The sequence below is a fragment of the Sturnira hondurensis genome, unplaced genomic scaffold (assembly GCF_014824575.4).
Source record: "Sturnira hondurensis isolate 20B ecotype Veracruz unplaced genomic scaffold, ASM1482457v3 Scaffold0023344, whole genome shotgun sequence".
In the NCBI taxonomy this organism is placed as follows: Eukaryota; Metazoa; Chordata; class Mammalia; order Chiroptera; family Phyllostomidae; genus Sturnira; species Sturnira hondurensis.
In genome coordinates, this window is record NW_028095975.1 from 248,097 (window position 1) to 267,024 (window position 18,928).

The 18,928-nt window shown below is 37.5% G+C and overlaps 1 protein-coding gene across 2 annotated transcripts in view; it reads left to right on the top strand.

Annotated features, from left to right (window-relative positions):
- LOC118980776 (membrane cofactor protein-like) overlaps positions 1-18,928 on the top strand; it is a 55,975-nt gene that overhangs the window by 19,923 nt on the left and 17,124 nt on the right. For both annotated transcript variants that reach the window (XM_037037415.1, XM_037037416.1), the window contains exons 2-3: positions 16,139-16,224; positions 17,843-18,040. In XM_037037415.1, the coding sequence (XP_036893310.1) occupies positions 16,139-16,224; positions 17,843-18,040 (284 nt within the window). The remainder of the gene's footprint in view (positions 1-16,138; positions 16,225-17,842; positions 18,041-18,928) is intronic.

The following is an 18,928-nucleotide window of genomic DNA, read 5'->3' on the forward strand; positions in this document are numbered from 1 at the left end:
CAAATATTTTAAAAATTCATATGGAATCCCAAAAGGCCCCAGATAGAACAACAATCTTGAGAAAGAAAAACAAAGTTGGAGGAATCATGCTATCTAATATCAAAATGTATTACAATGCCACAGTAATCAAAATAGCATGTTGTTAGCATAAAAACACACACAGAGATCAATGGGAAAGAATGGAAAATTCACAAATAAACCCACACCTTCATGGTCAATTAATATTTGACAGAAGAACCAAGTGCATACAGTAGGTTAAAGATAGTTTAATCAATAAATGGTGTTGGGAAAATTGGACATATGCATTTAGAAAAAGGAAGCTAGACCACCTTCTTACATCATACAAAAGAATAAATTCAAAATGGACTAAAGTCTTAAGCTTAGATTCAAAACTATAAAAATCCTAGAAGAAACAATAGGCAGTAAAATTTCAAACACTGCTTATAGCAATATTTTATCTGCATATCTCCTCAGGCAAGAGAAACAAACAAACAAAAATTAACAGATGGGACTACATAAAATTAAAAAGTTTGGGTTTTTTTACAGCAAAGGAAACCATCAACAATATGAAAAGATAACCCACTCAATGGGAGCATGTATTTGCCAATATATCTGATAAGAGCCTAAAATCCAAAATTTATAAGGAATCCATAAAACTCGACACCAAAAAATGTTTAATTAAGAAATGGGGAAAATACCTGAAGAGACACTTCTCCAAAGAGGACATACAAATGGCCAATAGAAATATTAAAAGATTCTCAGCATCAATAATCCTCAGAAAAATGCAAATTAAAACCACAATGAGATACCACCTCACACTTTTCAGAATGTGTATCATCAGTAAATCAACAAACAACAACAAGTGCTACCAAGGATGTGGAGAAAGGGGAACCCATTTTGCACTGCAGATTAGTGCAGCCACTGTGGAAAGCAGTACGGAGAAACTTCAAAAAATTAAAAATAGATCTTTCTTATGACCCAGCAATTCTACTTCTGGGAATTTACCCAAAGAGACCCAAAACACTAATTCAAAAGGACATAAGCACCCCTATGTTCACTGCAGCATTATGTACAGTTGCCAACATATAGTAGCAGCCCAAATATCCGTCAGGGGATAAGTGGATAAAACAACAATGGAACATTTACACAATGGAATACTACTATGGAGGTATAAAAAGAAAAAAAACTTTTACCTTTTGCAACAGCATGGATGGAACTGGAGAATTGTTGTTAAGTGAAATAAGCCAGTCAGAGAAAGACAAATACCATACAATTTCACTCAGGTGGAACCTAGTGAACAAATTGAACTAACAAGCAAAATAGAGACAGGCCCATAGAGAGCAGGCTGACAGCTGTGGGATCGGGGGCATTACAACATGGAGAGATAGAGCAAAAGGGGAAAAAAAACCATGGTCATGGAGAACAGTGTGGTGATTGATGGGGGAGGAGAGTATAAGGGGGACAAATGGTAATGGAAAGAAATATAACCAAAAATAAAATTTTAAAAAGAAATCTATGACATTTTTTCTATCACATTAGTTATCTATGATAACTGTATATACTATTCTACATACATATATTAACTATGGTAAAGTACCGTATTACCTACATTAGCTTGCTTTATTGTGTGATTAACCTCATGCTTTACATTTTTCATCAGAAAATCAAGGACTGAACCAATTTCTATCCAAAGCTATTCTTCTCTTTTAAATTAAACTTATTGGGGCAACACTGGTTAATATTAACATTCTAACTCTGTTTTGTTTGCTTTTCAGTAAACAAGTATCAAATGTAAGTGATTTTTAAGTCTATGATATTAACATGAAATTCTGTCTTCACCATTATATTGAGAAATAAACATTTTTACCTTTCAAATATACTTATGGAATGTGGGTTGTAATACATTTTCTTTTTAAAGCCGAGAGGAAATAAAATGAATGTGTTTTTGCTGAGCAATGTTCTCCTTTATGTTTTTGAATGGTTTCAGAATTGCTTTGTTGGTTAGGGCATGCCACAGTATTGCTTCTGCTGGTAAAAGCTAAATATGAAAGTCAGCTGGCCAGGAAGTGCTTACCAGATGCAAATGGAGAGGCATAGCTCCCAGGACCAGCATCTAAAAGATGGCTTAACTATCCTCTGTCTAGCCATTCTCTTTCAGGTTTTCACAAATCCTAGTGTGTAATTCACCAGGACAGTGGAAATCCTTCTCTCGGAGCTCTCACAGGTCCATTCATGCTGCTACTCCCACCTCTGAAAAGGATAATGTAAATATGTATCAATTTAGAATGCAAAGAATCAATCAACATTAAGTTTTATTTTAAAGAATTTGACCTTGATTTGTCATGGTCTGAAGCAAATGAGGACTCCAAGTCCACATGGTCTTATTCATCTAAAACACAATGTCTTGACTGGTCAAAGTTTTAGCCACTTTGGTGAAGATGTGAGTAAAGATATAGATGCACAGCTCCAGTCAGACTGGAAAGTCTGTCTTGTTGGAGTTCTCTTAGAAGGCTCAACTCAGATGGCAGGAACATGGTGCAGAAGGTTTGGCAGCCCAGTCTTTGCATTTTCCCTGCAATGAAGAGTGCAGGAGGGGCTTCTGTAAACAATGGCTGACAGACTCTGGTTATGAATTGGAGCCCAATTAGTCAGAACGAGTCCTTTCTGGCATTTGAGGTTTGTGCTGAGAGCTTCCATTTCCTTACCAAGCTCTCATCCCTTAACCCTGTGTGATATGGATTCTACCTACTCCATTCTATGAATAAAACTGATGTTGATATAGGAGTTGGGTTATTACATTTTTTTCTTTACCTGAATCCAGATATAACATGTCAATAGAGAAAATTGAAAAAGCAGAGAAACTTAAATATGCATAATCCTATCAAGTATTAGTTAATTTGGGTATATTTCTAACTAATCTTTTTATGTGAATCAATATATATTCTATTTATAAAAGAAATGCCAAAGCCACATGCTGATTAAGAAACTGCTTTGTCCACCTATAAAAATATCAGTGTTCCACAATGATATTTTTACATTGCATGCTGCATATTCCATCCCATAAATTCTATTACTAGATACTTAGAGTTTATATTTTTCCAAAATTCTATGACTTTGCTTACAGCTCTGATGATTTCATTGGGATAAACTCTAAATAAGATTGGTGGTTTAAAGGTCATATCCACTTTTAAACTTTGAAAAATTGAAAAAATATATAGCAAAAACAAAATTTGAGAGGGGGCTACTATTACATTTACTTACAACTGGACGTTTTGATTCTTTGCCAACCAAGGGAAAAAAATGTCAGATCCTTTTGTGTGCTCTTTAACACCCCTCATGTTGTACTTTTTTCCCTTTTACTGGTCTTACAGATTTACATCTACAAATAAATCTTAGATAGAATCTACATAGAATTGGGATTGTTTCACTACAAAAGTGCGCCTTCTTACCAATTACTGCTCATCCAACCAATCATGGCCTTACTCATGGCCAATCATAGCATTAGGAATTTAACACTTAATACATGTTTGTTCTTACCTTTTTCAAGCACTTTATTCCATCTTCAATTATACTTAGTTCCAGAACAGTAAGGGCCCCATAGATTGATGCCCAATATGCTGAACAACACAGTGTTTAATAATTCAACTTACCAGGGGTCCTCTCAACGGAGTAGGGGCAAAGCCATTTCCACTGGGTGTGGTAGTGCAGTGGTCAAACCATCTTGGTAATTTTCAAGTCTGGCAGGCCTTCAACCACGAAAATCTCAAGTATTGTCTCAATTATGCTTGACTAATGCCAAGTTAAAGCAAGGACCCTGGCACAACTGCCAGTTTGGAAGCCCCAGGACAAAAAGAGAACCTTAGGGGTGCTGGCCCCTAGGGGACCCACTGTCTGGGCTCTGAGTTTCTATTTTCAGGTCGATGCTCTTTATTCTTCCATCCAGTGTTCCGGAAAAGCCACAATGATGATTCCACCAGTTTGTGTTTCCTCTCCATCCTGCCTTAGTGGGAGGCGGTAGTGAACCTCCAGTTCTCGCAAATTTTCAATGCTCATCCCAATAGGTAACTGTCCTACAGTCTCAAGGGCTAGTTGAGTCTGAGCTGCCTGCATGCAAGGTTCCAACTTAACCCCAGGGCACTGCCCAGGTTCAGAGGCCCCGCCTTGCAGTCTTCTGATTGGCCCTACCTAACCGTGTAACACACAGCACAAACCACGCCCACCAGCGGTACATCACTGGACTCTTGAGTTTGCTGATTGTTACGTCTGCAGCATCCACTCAAAAACATAAATCACTCTTCTTCATATTTCTCGCTGATGTCCCAAAAAATGAGAGCATGTTACGAGCAGCACAAGGCACCTTCCTGCCACATCGAGAGTCTCTTTTCTTCTTGGTGCTTTCTCGGGATCCTTTTGGTGACCCTAGTGCTCCTGCTACCTATAAGCTCTGGTAGGAGAAGGGAGAGGGTGGGAGCCAGGGAGAGAACAGGAGCGGGTTGGGGAGCAGGCTGTCTGGAGCCCAGGGCAGAGGGAACTTTGCTTAATAGGCCGGGTAAGAGGCCCGGGGCACAGTCAACCCGGGTGTTTCAGAGTGGAGGTAGAAGGCTTACCCACAGTGCTCAAGGTTGTGCTATGGCGATTCAGGACGGTGAGTACCCTGTAGTGCCCAGAGTGAAGGTTGCTTGGTGGTAGGCACTGAGCCTCGTGGGGTGCAGGGTACAGTCCATGTTTGTCGGGGGCCAAACTGTGTAGAAGCTTGCAGGTGTTCGGGGAGGCAGCCAATCAATCACGATGGGTAGCCCTGACCCAATGCTGAATGTAAGGGCTTACACTTGAGTGTTCAGTTGTGTGTGGGGTTTGCTAGGGCCTCTGCTGTGCCCATGGGGAGGGTTTGTGCTGTGTTCCCTAGGCAGGGCCATGCCTTGGTGAATTCCCCCGTCCACAGAGTTGAGCCAGGGAATCCCAGGTCAGGTGTCCCTGGTTGTTCCTTATGCTTCACAGAAGCATCCAGGCCAGCGGTGCAGGGTGTGAGGCAAGGAAGCTCCCCGCTTGCTTTCTACTGGTTACTGGGGAGTGCATGTTTTACAGGGAGTCCTTGAGTGAGGGGTCCTGGGATTTAGGGGGATTGGGAAGGGCACGAAGTGCTTTTTGTCCATAACGGTAGCAGGCTGCTTGTGGCCCCCAAAACCATATTGGTAGTCAGTGTGCAGGTTGTTCCTGCCTCCCCCTCTTCAGCCATACCCACACAAGGAATCACCTTCCTATGTCCAACCAATGCAGACAATCTTACCCAGGAAGGGTAAGATTGCATTGTTTGCAATTTCCGTTGCAGACAGTGTTCCCGATTGTCTCTTAGGCAATGTTTTTTGTTTTGTTTATTCTGTTTTTTCATTAGGTTGGGTGCCGAGATTTGAAGCAGCCTAAAAAATACTGGTTGCCAAATCTACAGAGAAATGAGAGTCATAGGAAATGAACTATAAATATCATCAATAGGCTTTTCCCCAACAGCTCATAAACTAAAGCTGAAATCCATTCACTAAGTTTGAGTCCTGTTTCATTAAACGTGAATGTTCATTGGAATGAATAGATACAAGTATATATATATATATATATATATATACACACACATGTTTATATTTATAAATATAATTATATAAAATATATAAATTTATATAAAATTATAGCTATAAATTTATATAAAATTATATACATTTATAAATATAATTATATAAATATAATCTTTATATAAATATAAATATATTTTTATGTATACGCTTATTGTATAAATGTATAGTGTCAGAGGACAATCATTGAATACTTTAGTGTATTTCCAACTGTCTTTATATGCATGTGTCTCCCTACCCAAGTTATTTAGGACCCTATTACGTGTACAGTTTGCATGCTGCATTCTGTCCTTAGCAGAATTCATTCAATGAATATTTGCTCTTTTATGTGCCAGGTTCTGTGCTGGTTCTGGGGATACACTGATGAATAATAGCAAATCATTCCTATTTTTATGATTCTGGTTTCACTATTTGTCTGTTTACCCACACACACACTCAAACATAAACAGTGACTATATTTTCCTCACTGTTAGATTCCCAGTACCAGGCACACAGTAGGCAATCAATCAACATTTGCTGAAATTTATGGGGACTGGCAGACAGTAACCAAACCATGATACTGGTATGTTATAACCCCAGACAGGTGCCCTGGAGGGAAGGAGCATGATTGTCTGACAACATTTATCAAATGACTGGTTAAGGGGAGACTTTCCTGCTCATGAGACAGGCCAAACTCTGCTGCTTCGGGGCTTCTGCACTGGCTGTCCCTCAGTGTGGGAACATTCTCCTGCTGCACTTGGGATGTTACCCCCAATGGGACCTTCTCTGAGCAAACTCTATCACAGAGACCCAAACACTCCAGCTCAAATCCCCCCCAACTAGTGGGATGATCTCATTGTAAGGTCTAAAATTATCAAATCATTATATTGTATACCTGAAACTAATATAATCAATATAGTATTATATACTAACTGTACATAATTTTTTTAAAAGAATTAAAAAACTTAGTAGGGTGGTCACTAGTAAGGAATTGAAACAGTATTCAAAAACTTTCCCTTAAACAAAAGTCTAGTTGAGCATGGCAAAGGAGGAAAAATTGGGACAACTGTAATAGAATAACAAGTTTTAAAAAGTCCAGGTCCAGATGGCTTACCTGGTTACTTCTCCCAAGCATTCAAAGGACCATGTATCATGATCAAATGGGGTTCATTCCAGGGATGGAGAGATGGTTCAACATTCACAAACCAATCAATGTGGTGCACCTCATTAAGAAAATAAAAGATAAAAACCACATGATCATTTCAAGATGCAGAAAAAAACATTTGACAAGATAGCATCTATGTATGCCTACAATACAACAAAATGGGTACAGAAGCATAGTATCTCAACAGAAGAAAGGTCATATATGACAACACTCAGCTAATGTCATACTTAAGGGTGAGCATCTGAAAGCTTTTCCTCCAAGATGAGGAACAAGACAGGGATGCCTACTCTCACCACTGTTATTCAACATAGTAGTGAAGTTCTACACAGAAAAGATAGTCAAGAAAACAAACTGAAAGGCATCCAAATTCCGTGTGAAGAAGTGAAGCTGTCACTATTTGCAAATTGTGACAAAATGCTATGTATAGAAAACCCTAAATACTCCACCAAAAGACCATTAGAAAAAATAAGCAAATACTGTAAATTGCAGGATACAATATTAAAAAATGCAATATAAAAAATCTGTTGTGTTCTTATATATTAACAACAAAGTATCAGAAAGAAAAATAAAGAAAATAATCCTATTTATAATCGGAAGTATAAATGCCTAGGAATAAACTTAACAAAAGATGAGAAGGAGCTTTATATTGCATTGCAGAAAGAAAGGGAGGAAGACAATGAAATAGAAAGATATCCCATGTTCATAGACTGGAAGCTTCAATATTATTAAAGTAGACATAAACCTAAAGCAGTATACAAATTTAATGCAATCCCCATAAAATTCCATTGGCATTTTTCAGAGAAATAGAAAAAAAAATCATCAGAATTTATGGAGCTACAAAAGACCCTGAATAGCCAAGCAATCTTGAGAAAAAAGAACAAAACTGAAGGTATCACACATCCTGACTTCAGTCTATGCTACAAGGCTACAATAATCAAAATGGCATGATGTTAGCAGGAAAACAGACAGAGAATAATGGAACAGTATCCAGAGCACAGAAATAACCCCACGCCTACCCAAACTGTTTCCAGGGGCTTTACCATACAAATGGCTTGTCTTGGCCCATGCTCCAGATTTTCCTAAATTCTATCAAATAAGCAGTGTCTGTTTCAACAAGCCCCATACCTCTTACTATGTTTCCCCAGCTCAAGCAATAGCAGCAGCTGGACTTGGTTCACAGCTTGGCCTTGCCTGGGCACTTCCAAACCCAGCACAAGTAGCAGCCACCAGCAGAATGCTTTGTAGCTTCTGCTGTGTGACCCCGAAAGAACAGAGACATAGCTGACCCTGGACATGCTAACATCAATCAAGCCTCAATGACAACAAGAGTATGTACACATCTCACACCGTGGGTGCACCTCAAGTACCCAGCTTTGGTAATAAAGGAGGCTGTGCCACTGTACTCTACAGGACGACTTCTACACTAGGCCACTCTACCAAGCCTGGTAGATGTAGCAGCTCCACCTGACACATAGAAACACACACAGGGAGGCTGCCAAGATGAGAAGACAAAAAAAAAACAAAAAAACAGATGGCCCAAATGAAAAAACAGAACAAAACTCCAGAAAAAGAACAAAACAAAATGGAGACAAGCATGCTACTAGATGCAGACTTCAAAACACTGATTATAAGGATGCTCAAGGAACTTTATGAGAATCTCAATGGCATAAAAAATTCCAGTCAAAAATGAAGCATACACTAATTAAAATAAAGAACACCTTACAGGAAATCAACATTAGAGTGGATGAAGTAAGAATCAAATCAGTGATGTGAAATGTAAGGAGGCAAAAACTAACCAATCAGAAAAGCAAGAAGAAAAATGAATTTTAAAAAGTGAGGATAGTATAAGGAGACTCAGAGACAACTTCACACATACCGACATTTATACCATGGGGGAGCTGGAAGGAGAAGAAAGAGAAATTGAACACCTCTTTGAAAAAATAATGAAAACTTCCCTAACTTGGTGAAGGAAATAGACATACAAGCCCAGGAAGCACAGAGACACCCAAACAAGATGAACCCAAAGAGGCCCACATCAGAACACATCATAATTAAAATGCCAAAGGTTCAAGACAGAGAGAAACTTAAAAGCAGTGAGATAAAACCAGTTAGTTATTTATAAGGGACCCCCATATGGCTGTCAGCTGATTTCTCAAAGAAATGTTCAGGCTAGAAGGGATAGGCAAGAAATATCAAAGTGATGAAAAGCAAGGGCCTACACTCAAGATTACTCTACCAAGCAAAGCTATCATATAGAATTGAAGGGCAGATAAAGAAATTCCCAGACAAGAAAAACTTAAAAGAGTACATCACCACCAAACCAGTATTATATGAAATGTTAAAGGGTGTTCTTCAAGAAGAAGAAGATCAAAAAATATGAACAATAAAATGGCAATAAATGCATATCTATAAACAATTGATTCTAGAAAACAAAATAAATAAGTAGAACAGAAAGGAAATCACATAGACAGAGCAGGTTGATGGGTGTCAGATGGATGGAGGGTTGGAGACCTGAGTGAAAGAAGGGCAAATGGGTACTTACAGAATGTACATGAAGATGTAAAGTAAGAACATATATACATGACCCATGTATGTGGACAATGGTGTGAGATTCCCTGAGGGAGTGGGGAGAGCTGGTTGGAGGAGGACAAATTGGGAAAATTGGGACAAGTACAATAGCATAATGGATAAAACATAATTTGAAAAAGATACTGGTAAAACTGAAAAGCCACATGCAAAAGAATAAAACTAGATTTCTATGTGACACCATACACAGGAATTAACTCCAAATGGATTAAAGACTTGAATATAAGACCAGCAACAATAAAATACATAGCAGAAGAGATAACTATTAAATTTATCAACTTCTGTCTCAGAAGGGTTTCTGTAAATTTGACTCCAAAGGCATAGGAAGTGAAAACAAAGACTTAAATAAATAGCTTCTTCACAGCAAAAGAAACTGTTAACAGTACAAAAAGGCAACCAACTGAATGGGAAAAAGTATTTGCCAAAGGTACCTCTGACAAGGTGCTGATTTCCAAAATATATGAAGAAATCATACAGCCCAACAACAAAATCTGATTAGAAAATGGGCAGAGGACCTGAACAATTTTCCAAGGAAGACATTCAGATGGTCTCCAATAGAATAAAAGGTCCTCAACATCACTAGGTATAAGAGAGATGCAAATCAAAACCACCATAATGAGATACCACCTCACACCTCTTAGAATGTTTATTATCAATAAGAGAAGAACCAACAAGTATTGGAGAGGTTATGGAGAAAAAGGAAACCATATGTACTTCTAGTGGGAATGTAAATTCGTGCAGCCACTATTAAAAACAGTATGAAGGTTCATCAAAAAAAATTAGGAATAGAGCTAACATATGAACCAGCATTCCATCATCTTGTCATCTACCAGAATAGTTTGAAAGCATTTATTAAGATACAGGGTTCCTTGTGTTCATTGCAGCATTATTCACATTAACCAAGACATGGAAACAACCTACCTGTCCTTTAACAGGTGATTGAATAAAGATGTGGTAAATATATACAAAGGAATACTACTCAGTCACATAAAAAGATTAAATATTGTTACTTGAAACAGCGTGGATGGATCTTGAGGGTATTATACTAAGGAAGTAAGTAGCCAGAAAAAGACAAAAGACAAAAGACAAAACCGTGATTTCACTCCTATGTGGGATATACAACAAAAAGCAACCAACGAACAACCAAACCAGACATAAGGAACACTTACAGACAACAAAGTGGCAGTAGCTAGATGGGAAGGGTGCTGGTGGCAGGAGGTTAAAGAGGTTAAAGGGAGGTGAGGGAAGGAGACTAAAGTCTACAACAGAGTATACAGATGTGCTCTTCCAGTGCTGTACACTGAAATGTATATAATGTTATTAACCAAAGTTACTCCAGTAAATTCAGTTAGAATGTCAGATACCTTTTATTGTTTGTTAGAAGTGCAAATACATATCTTTTAAACTTTAACATCAATCTGATATAAGACCAATCCAGGGAATCAGAAAAGTTTCTCAGGGATCAGCACAGATCACCTGCTTTCTCCTTAGGGCCTTAACCTTGTGGGAGAGGCCTCTGCATTCTTCTAGACCTCTAGGGCTCTATGGGTCTGCAGCACATTAATTTACACAATAGTTCTGTCAGATTTATTAGGTTTTCAAGCCCACAGACAATTTAGAGGAAGGAGAATTGCTAAAGTAGAAGTAACACTATTCTAGGAAGGGAAAAACTACCACCAAAAAAACAAGAGATAAAAAATTCTAATGGCATAATGATATGGCCAAACAGCTACCTCAGAGAAAATTTCAGGACAAGCATGATCCATTGATTAGTGAAGGAAGAAAAATTATATTTAAAATAATGTTAAAGTTATAATGTTGATATTTAATTGGCATTTATTCACTTATAAAGTGCTCAGTTCCTATGATATGAAACATATGAAGTCTTACATTTTGAAACACTTTAGTCCAGGTTTTGATCTATGAAATCTGCAATGATTATTTAACAGTCAGTGCTTATGGCAGCACTTCTTGAGCACCCACTGGGTACAGAATATAGTAGGAAAAGAAGGCATATTGTCCCTGACCTCAGGAACTTGCATTCTAAGAGAAGTCTGTGCCTAAGGTAGCAAGTCATCATCCTCAGTTTGTGCTTCAAACTGTGGAAGGGTAATCTGATGGAGGGCTATGTACTGCAGAAGTCTTCTTAGGAGAGAGGTAAGTGTGAAATGAATTAAAAAACAATGGGGAAGGTTGGATACTGTTAAATATATTTAAAACCAAAAATATTGCTGTTGTCTCTTCAATTTACTATGTAATGAATATTCACCTTTTTCAGCAAGAAACAAATGCTAATGGAATTAATGTAATTAAGTGGAAATCTAATGGAATTAAATCAGGTGTGGCACATGATCCTGTAAAAGTACAGAACAGTCACTTAAAATCTTGCCAATGATCTTTCCCTTTATTCTGTCCTAAATGCCTGCTTCTGGACTATGATCCATGGCTCCATGGCTGGTGAGAAAGAAAATGCTTTACTTTCACGCTCTCATTCTGTTATGCCCAGATGCCTGTGGTGCTCCACTGAGATATGAATCTATGATCTCAAAGGTTCTCCTAATAATGTTTATCAACCTGGGGACAGTGTAGAATATCAGTGTTGCCCAGGATACATGCGTATCTTTGCTCTTGCCCTGTCTTCTCTTTGTCAGCCTGATAAAACATGGGAACCTCTCCTAGAGGCTTGTACAGGTAAGTACACAAAACTTTATTTTTACTGCTCCAGAGACTTTCACATATTTTAGACTTCATAGTTGTCTAATGAAGAGTCATATTAGACTTAATATGTCATATTAAGATATGTCATATTAGATATGTCATATCTAACATATTGCCATATTTTAGACTTCATAGTTGTCTAAAAACCAATGATGGTTTTCTTGTGTGAAATTAGATTTTAGATAGCAATGTACTTTTTCAGGCTTTGAGAATATCCAGGAAATATCTCATTTGACTATTGATTCTCTGGGGAAATGGGATTCTTAAATTCAGCCATTTGTGACACCATGGATGGGACTTGAGAATAACATACTAAACAAAATAAATCAGTTAGAAAAAAGCTAAGAATCATGTAACTTCACTCATATGTGAGACATAAAACTGCAACTTACAGACACAGGCGACATTTTGGTGGTTACCAGAGGGAAGGGAGTTGGTGGGGCAAGTTAGTAAAGGATAAAGAGGACCAAATACATGACGACATAAATGATTTGACTTTAGGTGGTGGGCACACAATGCAATATGCACATCATGTACCACAGAAATGTAAACTTGGAACCTATGTAAACTTAGTAACCAATGTCACCCTAATAAATTTAATAAAAACCAATAAGAAAGAAACTATTTTCATGAATCTAATAAAGCAATGTAGAGTTTTTATTTTGATTCAAATCTGCTTAGACATTGGTATAAAACAACAAATTTGAAATTTCTTTCAGAAAAACCATGCCTACAGCTGCAAGATCCCACAAATGGTCAAGTGGACTATGTAAATGGTTCACAGGCTCACTATGTTTGTAATAAGGGGTAAGTGGCTCCTTAGAGAAATAAGGTTAATGTTACTAGTTCTATTTGTTTGGCTCTCTCCTGAGGATTCCCATAATGTTGATTTCATCTTGTTTCCTGTGTGACAAGTCATATTTATAGCCAGTCAACTCTTGGGCTTTTTATGGAAACCAGTGTGTGTAATACATAGACACTTCAATGAAAGGAAAGGAAAATTATATAATACTATATGTAATAAGCCTGTTGTAGGCATTAAAAAAATGTAGTAATCATGGTGACATCGTTCCAAATTAAATTACAGAAGGCTTGAGGGTGGGTAGGAGAGATAGAGGGAGTGAGCCAAGGACAGAAACTAAGACTGCTCACTTTCTGGAATGTATGTTGAAACTTTGAATCAACTTCCAGAGCTACTTCAGAATAGTGTTAACATAAGAGCTGCTACAGCTCTTATTTAAAAGGAGTTGCTGACCACCAGATTTCACCTCACCCAGCTTACTCATGAACTTTTCAGATTATTGTCATCCAACAGTCAAAAGCCTCCCATCATTTCTTCCTCTACAGAATCTGCACCTGTCCCAAAACTACCCCAGTTCTTCTGCACCCCCTTATCTACAGAAAACGCGAATTCCTTCAAAATAACTTACATCTTTCTCATTAAAACTATAAAAGAACTCCATTAAACCCATGATGGCAGAAATGTTTGCCTTCTGCATCTGTCCCTGCTGCTGGCAGATCAGACCGTGTGCCCCAGGACCTGGTTTGTTTTGTTTTTGTTTTTTCTCCCTGACAAGCATGTGGCCACTCAATGAACGTGTTCTTTCAGAAAAGCTTCCAGATGTGAAGGTTTATGTTAAACAACTTTATCCCATGTGTTCAGAGAAGCTACTTGATATGATTTCTGTCTGTTTCACACCTTTTGATTGGTTGATGTTCATTTGTGACTGATGTATGGTCTATCCTGGAAGATGTCCCAAGTGCACATGAGGAGAATGTGTATTCAGCTCTATGGTGCGTTGTGACTGTGAAATCTAGCTGGTTAATTGTACTGTTGAAGTCCTTTTTTCTTATCTTTAGTCTTGTGCTATCAATTGTTGTGATTTTGATACTAAACTCTCTAACTATTGTCGGAGATAGGCCTGTTATGTAAAAATGTGTATTTCTGTTTTCAGTTGTCAGCTTTGCTTTATATATTTTAAAAGATTTTCAGTAGGTACATAAATACTTATAATCATTATATCCTCTTGAAGTATATAAAACTTACTAAAATATGATGTGCTTCTTGTGTCTTACAACCTTTTTCAATTCAAAGTCTGTTCTGTCTGAATTAGTATAGCCATCCTGCCCTCTTTTGGTTACAATTTGCATGGAATATCTTTTTCCATTCTTTCACTTTCAACTCGTTCATGTCTTTGAATGTCAAGTTAGTCACCTGCAGACAGCATAGAGTTGGATCTTTTGTTTTTTATCCATTCCACCCATATCTGCCTTTTTATTGTAATGTAAAATCCATTAAAGTTTAAAGTAATTACCGACAAGAAGGGAGCTCTTTGTTTTCTTAAAGCTTTTTATTTTGCCCTTCATTTTGTATATTCCTATTTTTTATTAGTTGATTGTTGTAATGAAATATTGGAATGCCTTTCTCATTTTTGTGTGTGTGTATATTGAATAGTGACTTTGTCTGTGGTGCCCATGGGGATCACATTTAATATCCTAGAGTTATAACACAACAGTTTGAATTTATACCAACTTAACTCCAATAAATTACAATAATGGATTCAATCAGCTCCATCTCATTCCTCTATAATAATAATTGCAATACTGGCTTCTTCTTCATTATTTATTTTCATTGGAAGATTAGGTTCTTAAATCACATAGAGAATAAAGTGCATTTATAAACCATTGCCACAATAATTTTAGCTTTATTAGTTGCTCATGTATATACCTGCAGGGAGATGTTGGCCTGTCCAGCATGAGTTACTCTCTAGTGTCCTTTAATTTTATCTTTTAGGACACCCTGGAGCATTTTTTGCAGGTGAGATGTAGTGAAAACAGATTCTCTTAACTCTTGATTTCTGGGACAGTCTTAGTATTTCCCTCACACTTGAAGCAGAATTTTGCTGTGTAGAAGATTTTTGGTTAACCATTTTTTCTACCCTTTTGAGTCTATTAGTTCAATGTCTTCTGGCCCCCAGGTTTCTGACGAGAAATCTGCTGATAATCATATTTAGGATCCTTTGTACTTGATAATTTGCACCTTCCCCCTTGTAGCTTTCAGAATTCTCTCTTCATCACTCACTTTTGAAAGTAATAAACTTATGGGTCTTATTGTGGGTCTTTGAATTCATTTTACTTGGAGTTTGATGAGCTTTTTGGATATATATAGTCATGCCTTTTATCAAATTTGGGAAGATTTTAGTCATTATTTCTTTAAATTTCTCGACACCTTTCTCTTTGTCTTTCCCTTCAGGAATTTCCATAGTGCACAAATGTTGGTCTGCTTACTTGTGTCCCACAGGTCCCACAGGTCTCTTAGGCTCCTTTCTCTTCAATCTCTTCTCATTTTTGTTTCTCAGAGGCCACAAGAGGCACGCTACTGTGTTCCAACAATTTTTAAAACATACAATGCCAGGCTATTTAGACAAGGGCACTGGACCTGTTTTCCCTTAGATTGTCAAATAAAAAATTTCATCAAGTAGGAGTCTTCCTGAGCCATTCTTAAGAAGATACTCCAAACTGAAGAATATTCATAACACCCAAAAGTTGCCTAGCATTCACTGCATTCCAAATGTTAATTCACCTACTACTCAAAACATCTCCACAATATATATACCATTACCATAGATGAGGAATTTAAGAAAGAGAAACACTAACGGACTTGCCTAAGCTCAAAACACAAGTCAGTCTTGGAGCTGGATCCCAAATCCAGAAAGATAAGCTCTTGGGCCAGATCTCTCTACTCAGTTGTTGTCCTGACTGAAAAGAATGGTGTGAGCAAGGACATGGAAGTGAGTGTGTGATCTGACTGCCAAAGGCAGCAAGCCCCAGTCTGTCAGGCAGGACAGATTTCCATAGACATTTTGCTCCGGGCCAACATGTGTTCATGTAAGAATCTCTTTAGTTCATTAAATTGCAGATTTGGTTATCACATCCTGTAAATGTCACTTAAGAAAATTTTTCCTGAAGCTACTGTAGTGCAGAAAGACAACCACGTAAAAAGTTCCTCATTATTATGTATTCTTCATAACTGAGAAAGAACACAATCAACATTTCTTTTCTCATTTAGTTATTACTTAATTGGAACAAAAATTCGATACTGTGAACTATCTGGAACTACTGTGGAATGGAGTGGCACTCCCCCGCAGTGTGAAAGTAAGTATATGCTTTCTTCAGCATTTAGAGCAGCAGGGCTCAGACTTCATCCCCTGGGGACCCTTTCATGCCTTGCAATGAGCAAAGACCCCCACAGAGCTCTTCTGCCGGTGCTTTACTGATATTCTTTATATTGGAATTAAAACACAGAATTTTTCTAAATAATTATTTACTAATTCATTTTTAAAACAGTCAACTCAATATGTGTTAACATATGCAACATATTTTTTTGTGTGAAATCAAAAATTTCCAAAACAAAAATAGAGAAAAATGCCATTGCTTTACTGTGGGGGAAACTTTGCCTGCAAGGTCCCCAGTCTGCCACAGATGAAAGCAAAACCACGAAGACACGATCTGCTTGGGGAGGAGAGGTGGCTGATCTCTCAGAGGAAAAAGGCCAAGAGCCCCTTCCTCAAGGGCCTTTTATTGGGTTCATTTACACAGGAATACAGGTAAGGATCAAACAATAGATAGCATTCAAAGAATTGTGAGGGCTTATTCTGAGTCAGGGTCAGGTAGCTAAAGAGCCATAAAACTTTGAGGAACAAACTTCTTGCTTGGACCTTTATCATTTAAATGAGAACATTCTAAAAAAAGTAGGTTTCACAGGATTTTTACATATTCTTTCTTAGGCCTGATCACCCAGAGAACCCACCCTTTCCATCACAGGCTGCACCACCTTCCCCATCATAGGTTTTTAGGCTTAAGTGGATTATAGCCAGGAAGCACTTCTCCCAGAAGACATGGGGACTTGGGCTATTTCAGAATAGCTGGGGGATGAGGGTCCATCACTCTCTCTTTGTTGCAGCCCCCAGAGTCCTTCCATGGTGCCCTCCCAAGTGATCACGTCTGACTTAGGTTGCCCCTCCTCTGAGGAGTCGTACCATCTCTGACTAACCGACCATGCATTGGGGCCAGGGGAGGAAGCAGAAGCAGTGTTGGCTACCAGAAACAAGCTTTGTCTTCTTAGTGGCTTGCATTCTGGAGGTTGCCCACTCATCCTTAGCCATGGGAGGCAGTTACAATTCCTGAAACCAGGCAGAGTGGTTCGCAATGCTTTACATTGTTTCTAATCTCTTCAGTATCTGACTTAAAGGAAGACTTCCAGATTCACTCCACTGCATCATCAAACAATGTGAAGCCACTGGAAAACTTCACTGTACACTTGTTAGGATGACAGTGAAAAAGAGACAATAAAATCTTGGCTTACCTGTGAACTATTGATTTAAGAAGGGATATAGCATTTCTCAACTAACCCTGAGTTTCCCTTAGTCAGAAGTATATTTTCTCATTAAATTGCCAGCATCTGTTATGATTAGAAAAAAAAAAAACTTAGCATGGCCTTACAGATAAATACAGGTATTTTATTTAGGTATTTTATTTTATATGGGTATTTAAGAAAACGAGTTTTATTCTAAAATTTTATTTCTCTATTAATGGTTTGTGTTGAGACAGTACATTTTCTCAAAAAACTTTCTTTTAACTGAATACTGGATTCACAACTAGATTGTACAAATCATACATTATTAAATTTATTAAAGGTCATTCACAAAACTTTACTAATATCCTCTTAATCTTTCACGTTTTACCTCTTATATCCTTTTTCTTTCTTTTTAAGAAATTTTGTGTCAACCACCTGGAAAAATATCAAATGGAAGATACACCAATAGCCACAAGGTTACATTTGAGTATAATGAAGTAGTATTTTATACTTGTGATCCTTCAAGTGGACCAGATGAATATTCCCTTATTGGAGAAAACAGGCTTATTTGTTCTGGGCATGACACATGGAGCAGTCACCCTCCTGAATGTAAAGGTAATAATATTTCCATTTATTTTCCTCTCATTCATAAATAGTGTGGAAAATTTACCAACTTTTAAATACGTTGGCCAACAAATTTTTCAAAAAGCCACTTTGCTTCTTTTTCCTGTTAAACTCGTTTCAAATTTAATTGAATACATGTCAAATAAAATAAAAAATAATTCTAGGTGTAGAATTTCCCACTCTTCACCCCACATGTTCTTGGCATTCCTGTTTAGACATTGTTATTACTATGTATATGCATGAATTAAAATGTTCTGTTTTAAAAGCATCAAAAAACATGCATCGGCTTTAAGAAAGTTTTATGTTATTATACGACAAGTATGACACCTCTTCACACTCATCAGATCTGACTGAAGGAAATGGTAGAATAAATTGTAAAAGACTAACCCTCTCACTGACAAGATTGATAAACTCCAGACAACACATATAGGCCTATCTTGTTTAATTGTGCTTTGCCTTATTGCAGTTTACACACATCGCATTTTTTTGCAAATTGAAGGCAATACCATAACCAGCAAAACAATTGTGACTTGCTTTACTTGGATTCTTACTTATTGCTATAGTCTGAAACAAACTCACAATATCTCAAAAATTTGCCTATACTTAAACAACAACGTTAAAGATATTGACCAACAGCAGGGAGACACTGGAGGGTATTTGACTCTTGAACAAAAGGAACCAGTGAAAAACAGCAAAATATTTTCTCTTTTCAAGTGCATATGGAACAATCTTTAGTACCATATTCTAGGCAATACATTTTTTAAAACAAATTTTATTCCAAAAATGAAATTATTTACAGTGTAGTATCTTTACAATGGAATGAATGTAGAAATCAGAACAGATAATTGTAAAACTCCCAAATTTTTGAAAACAATGCAA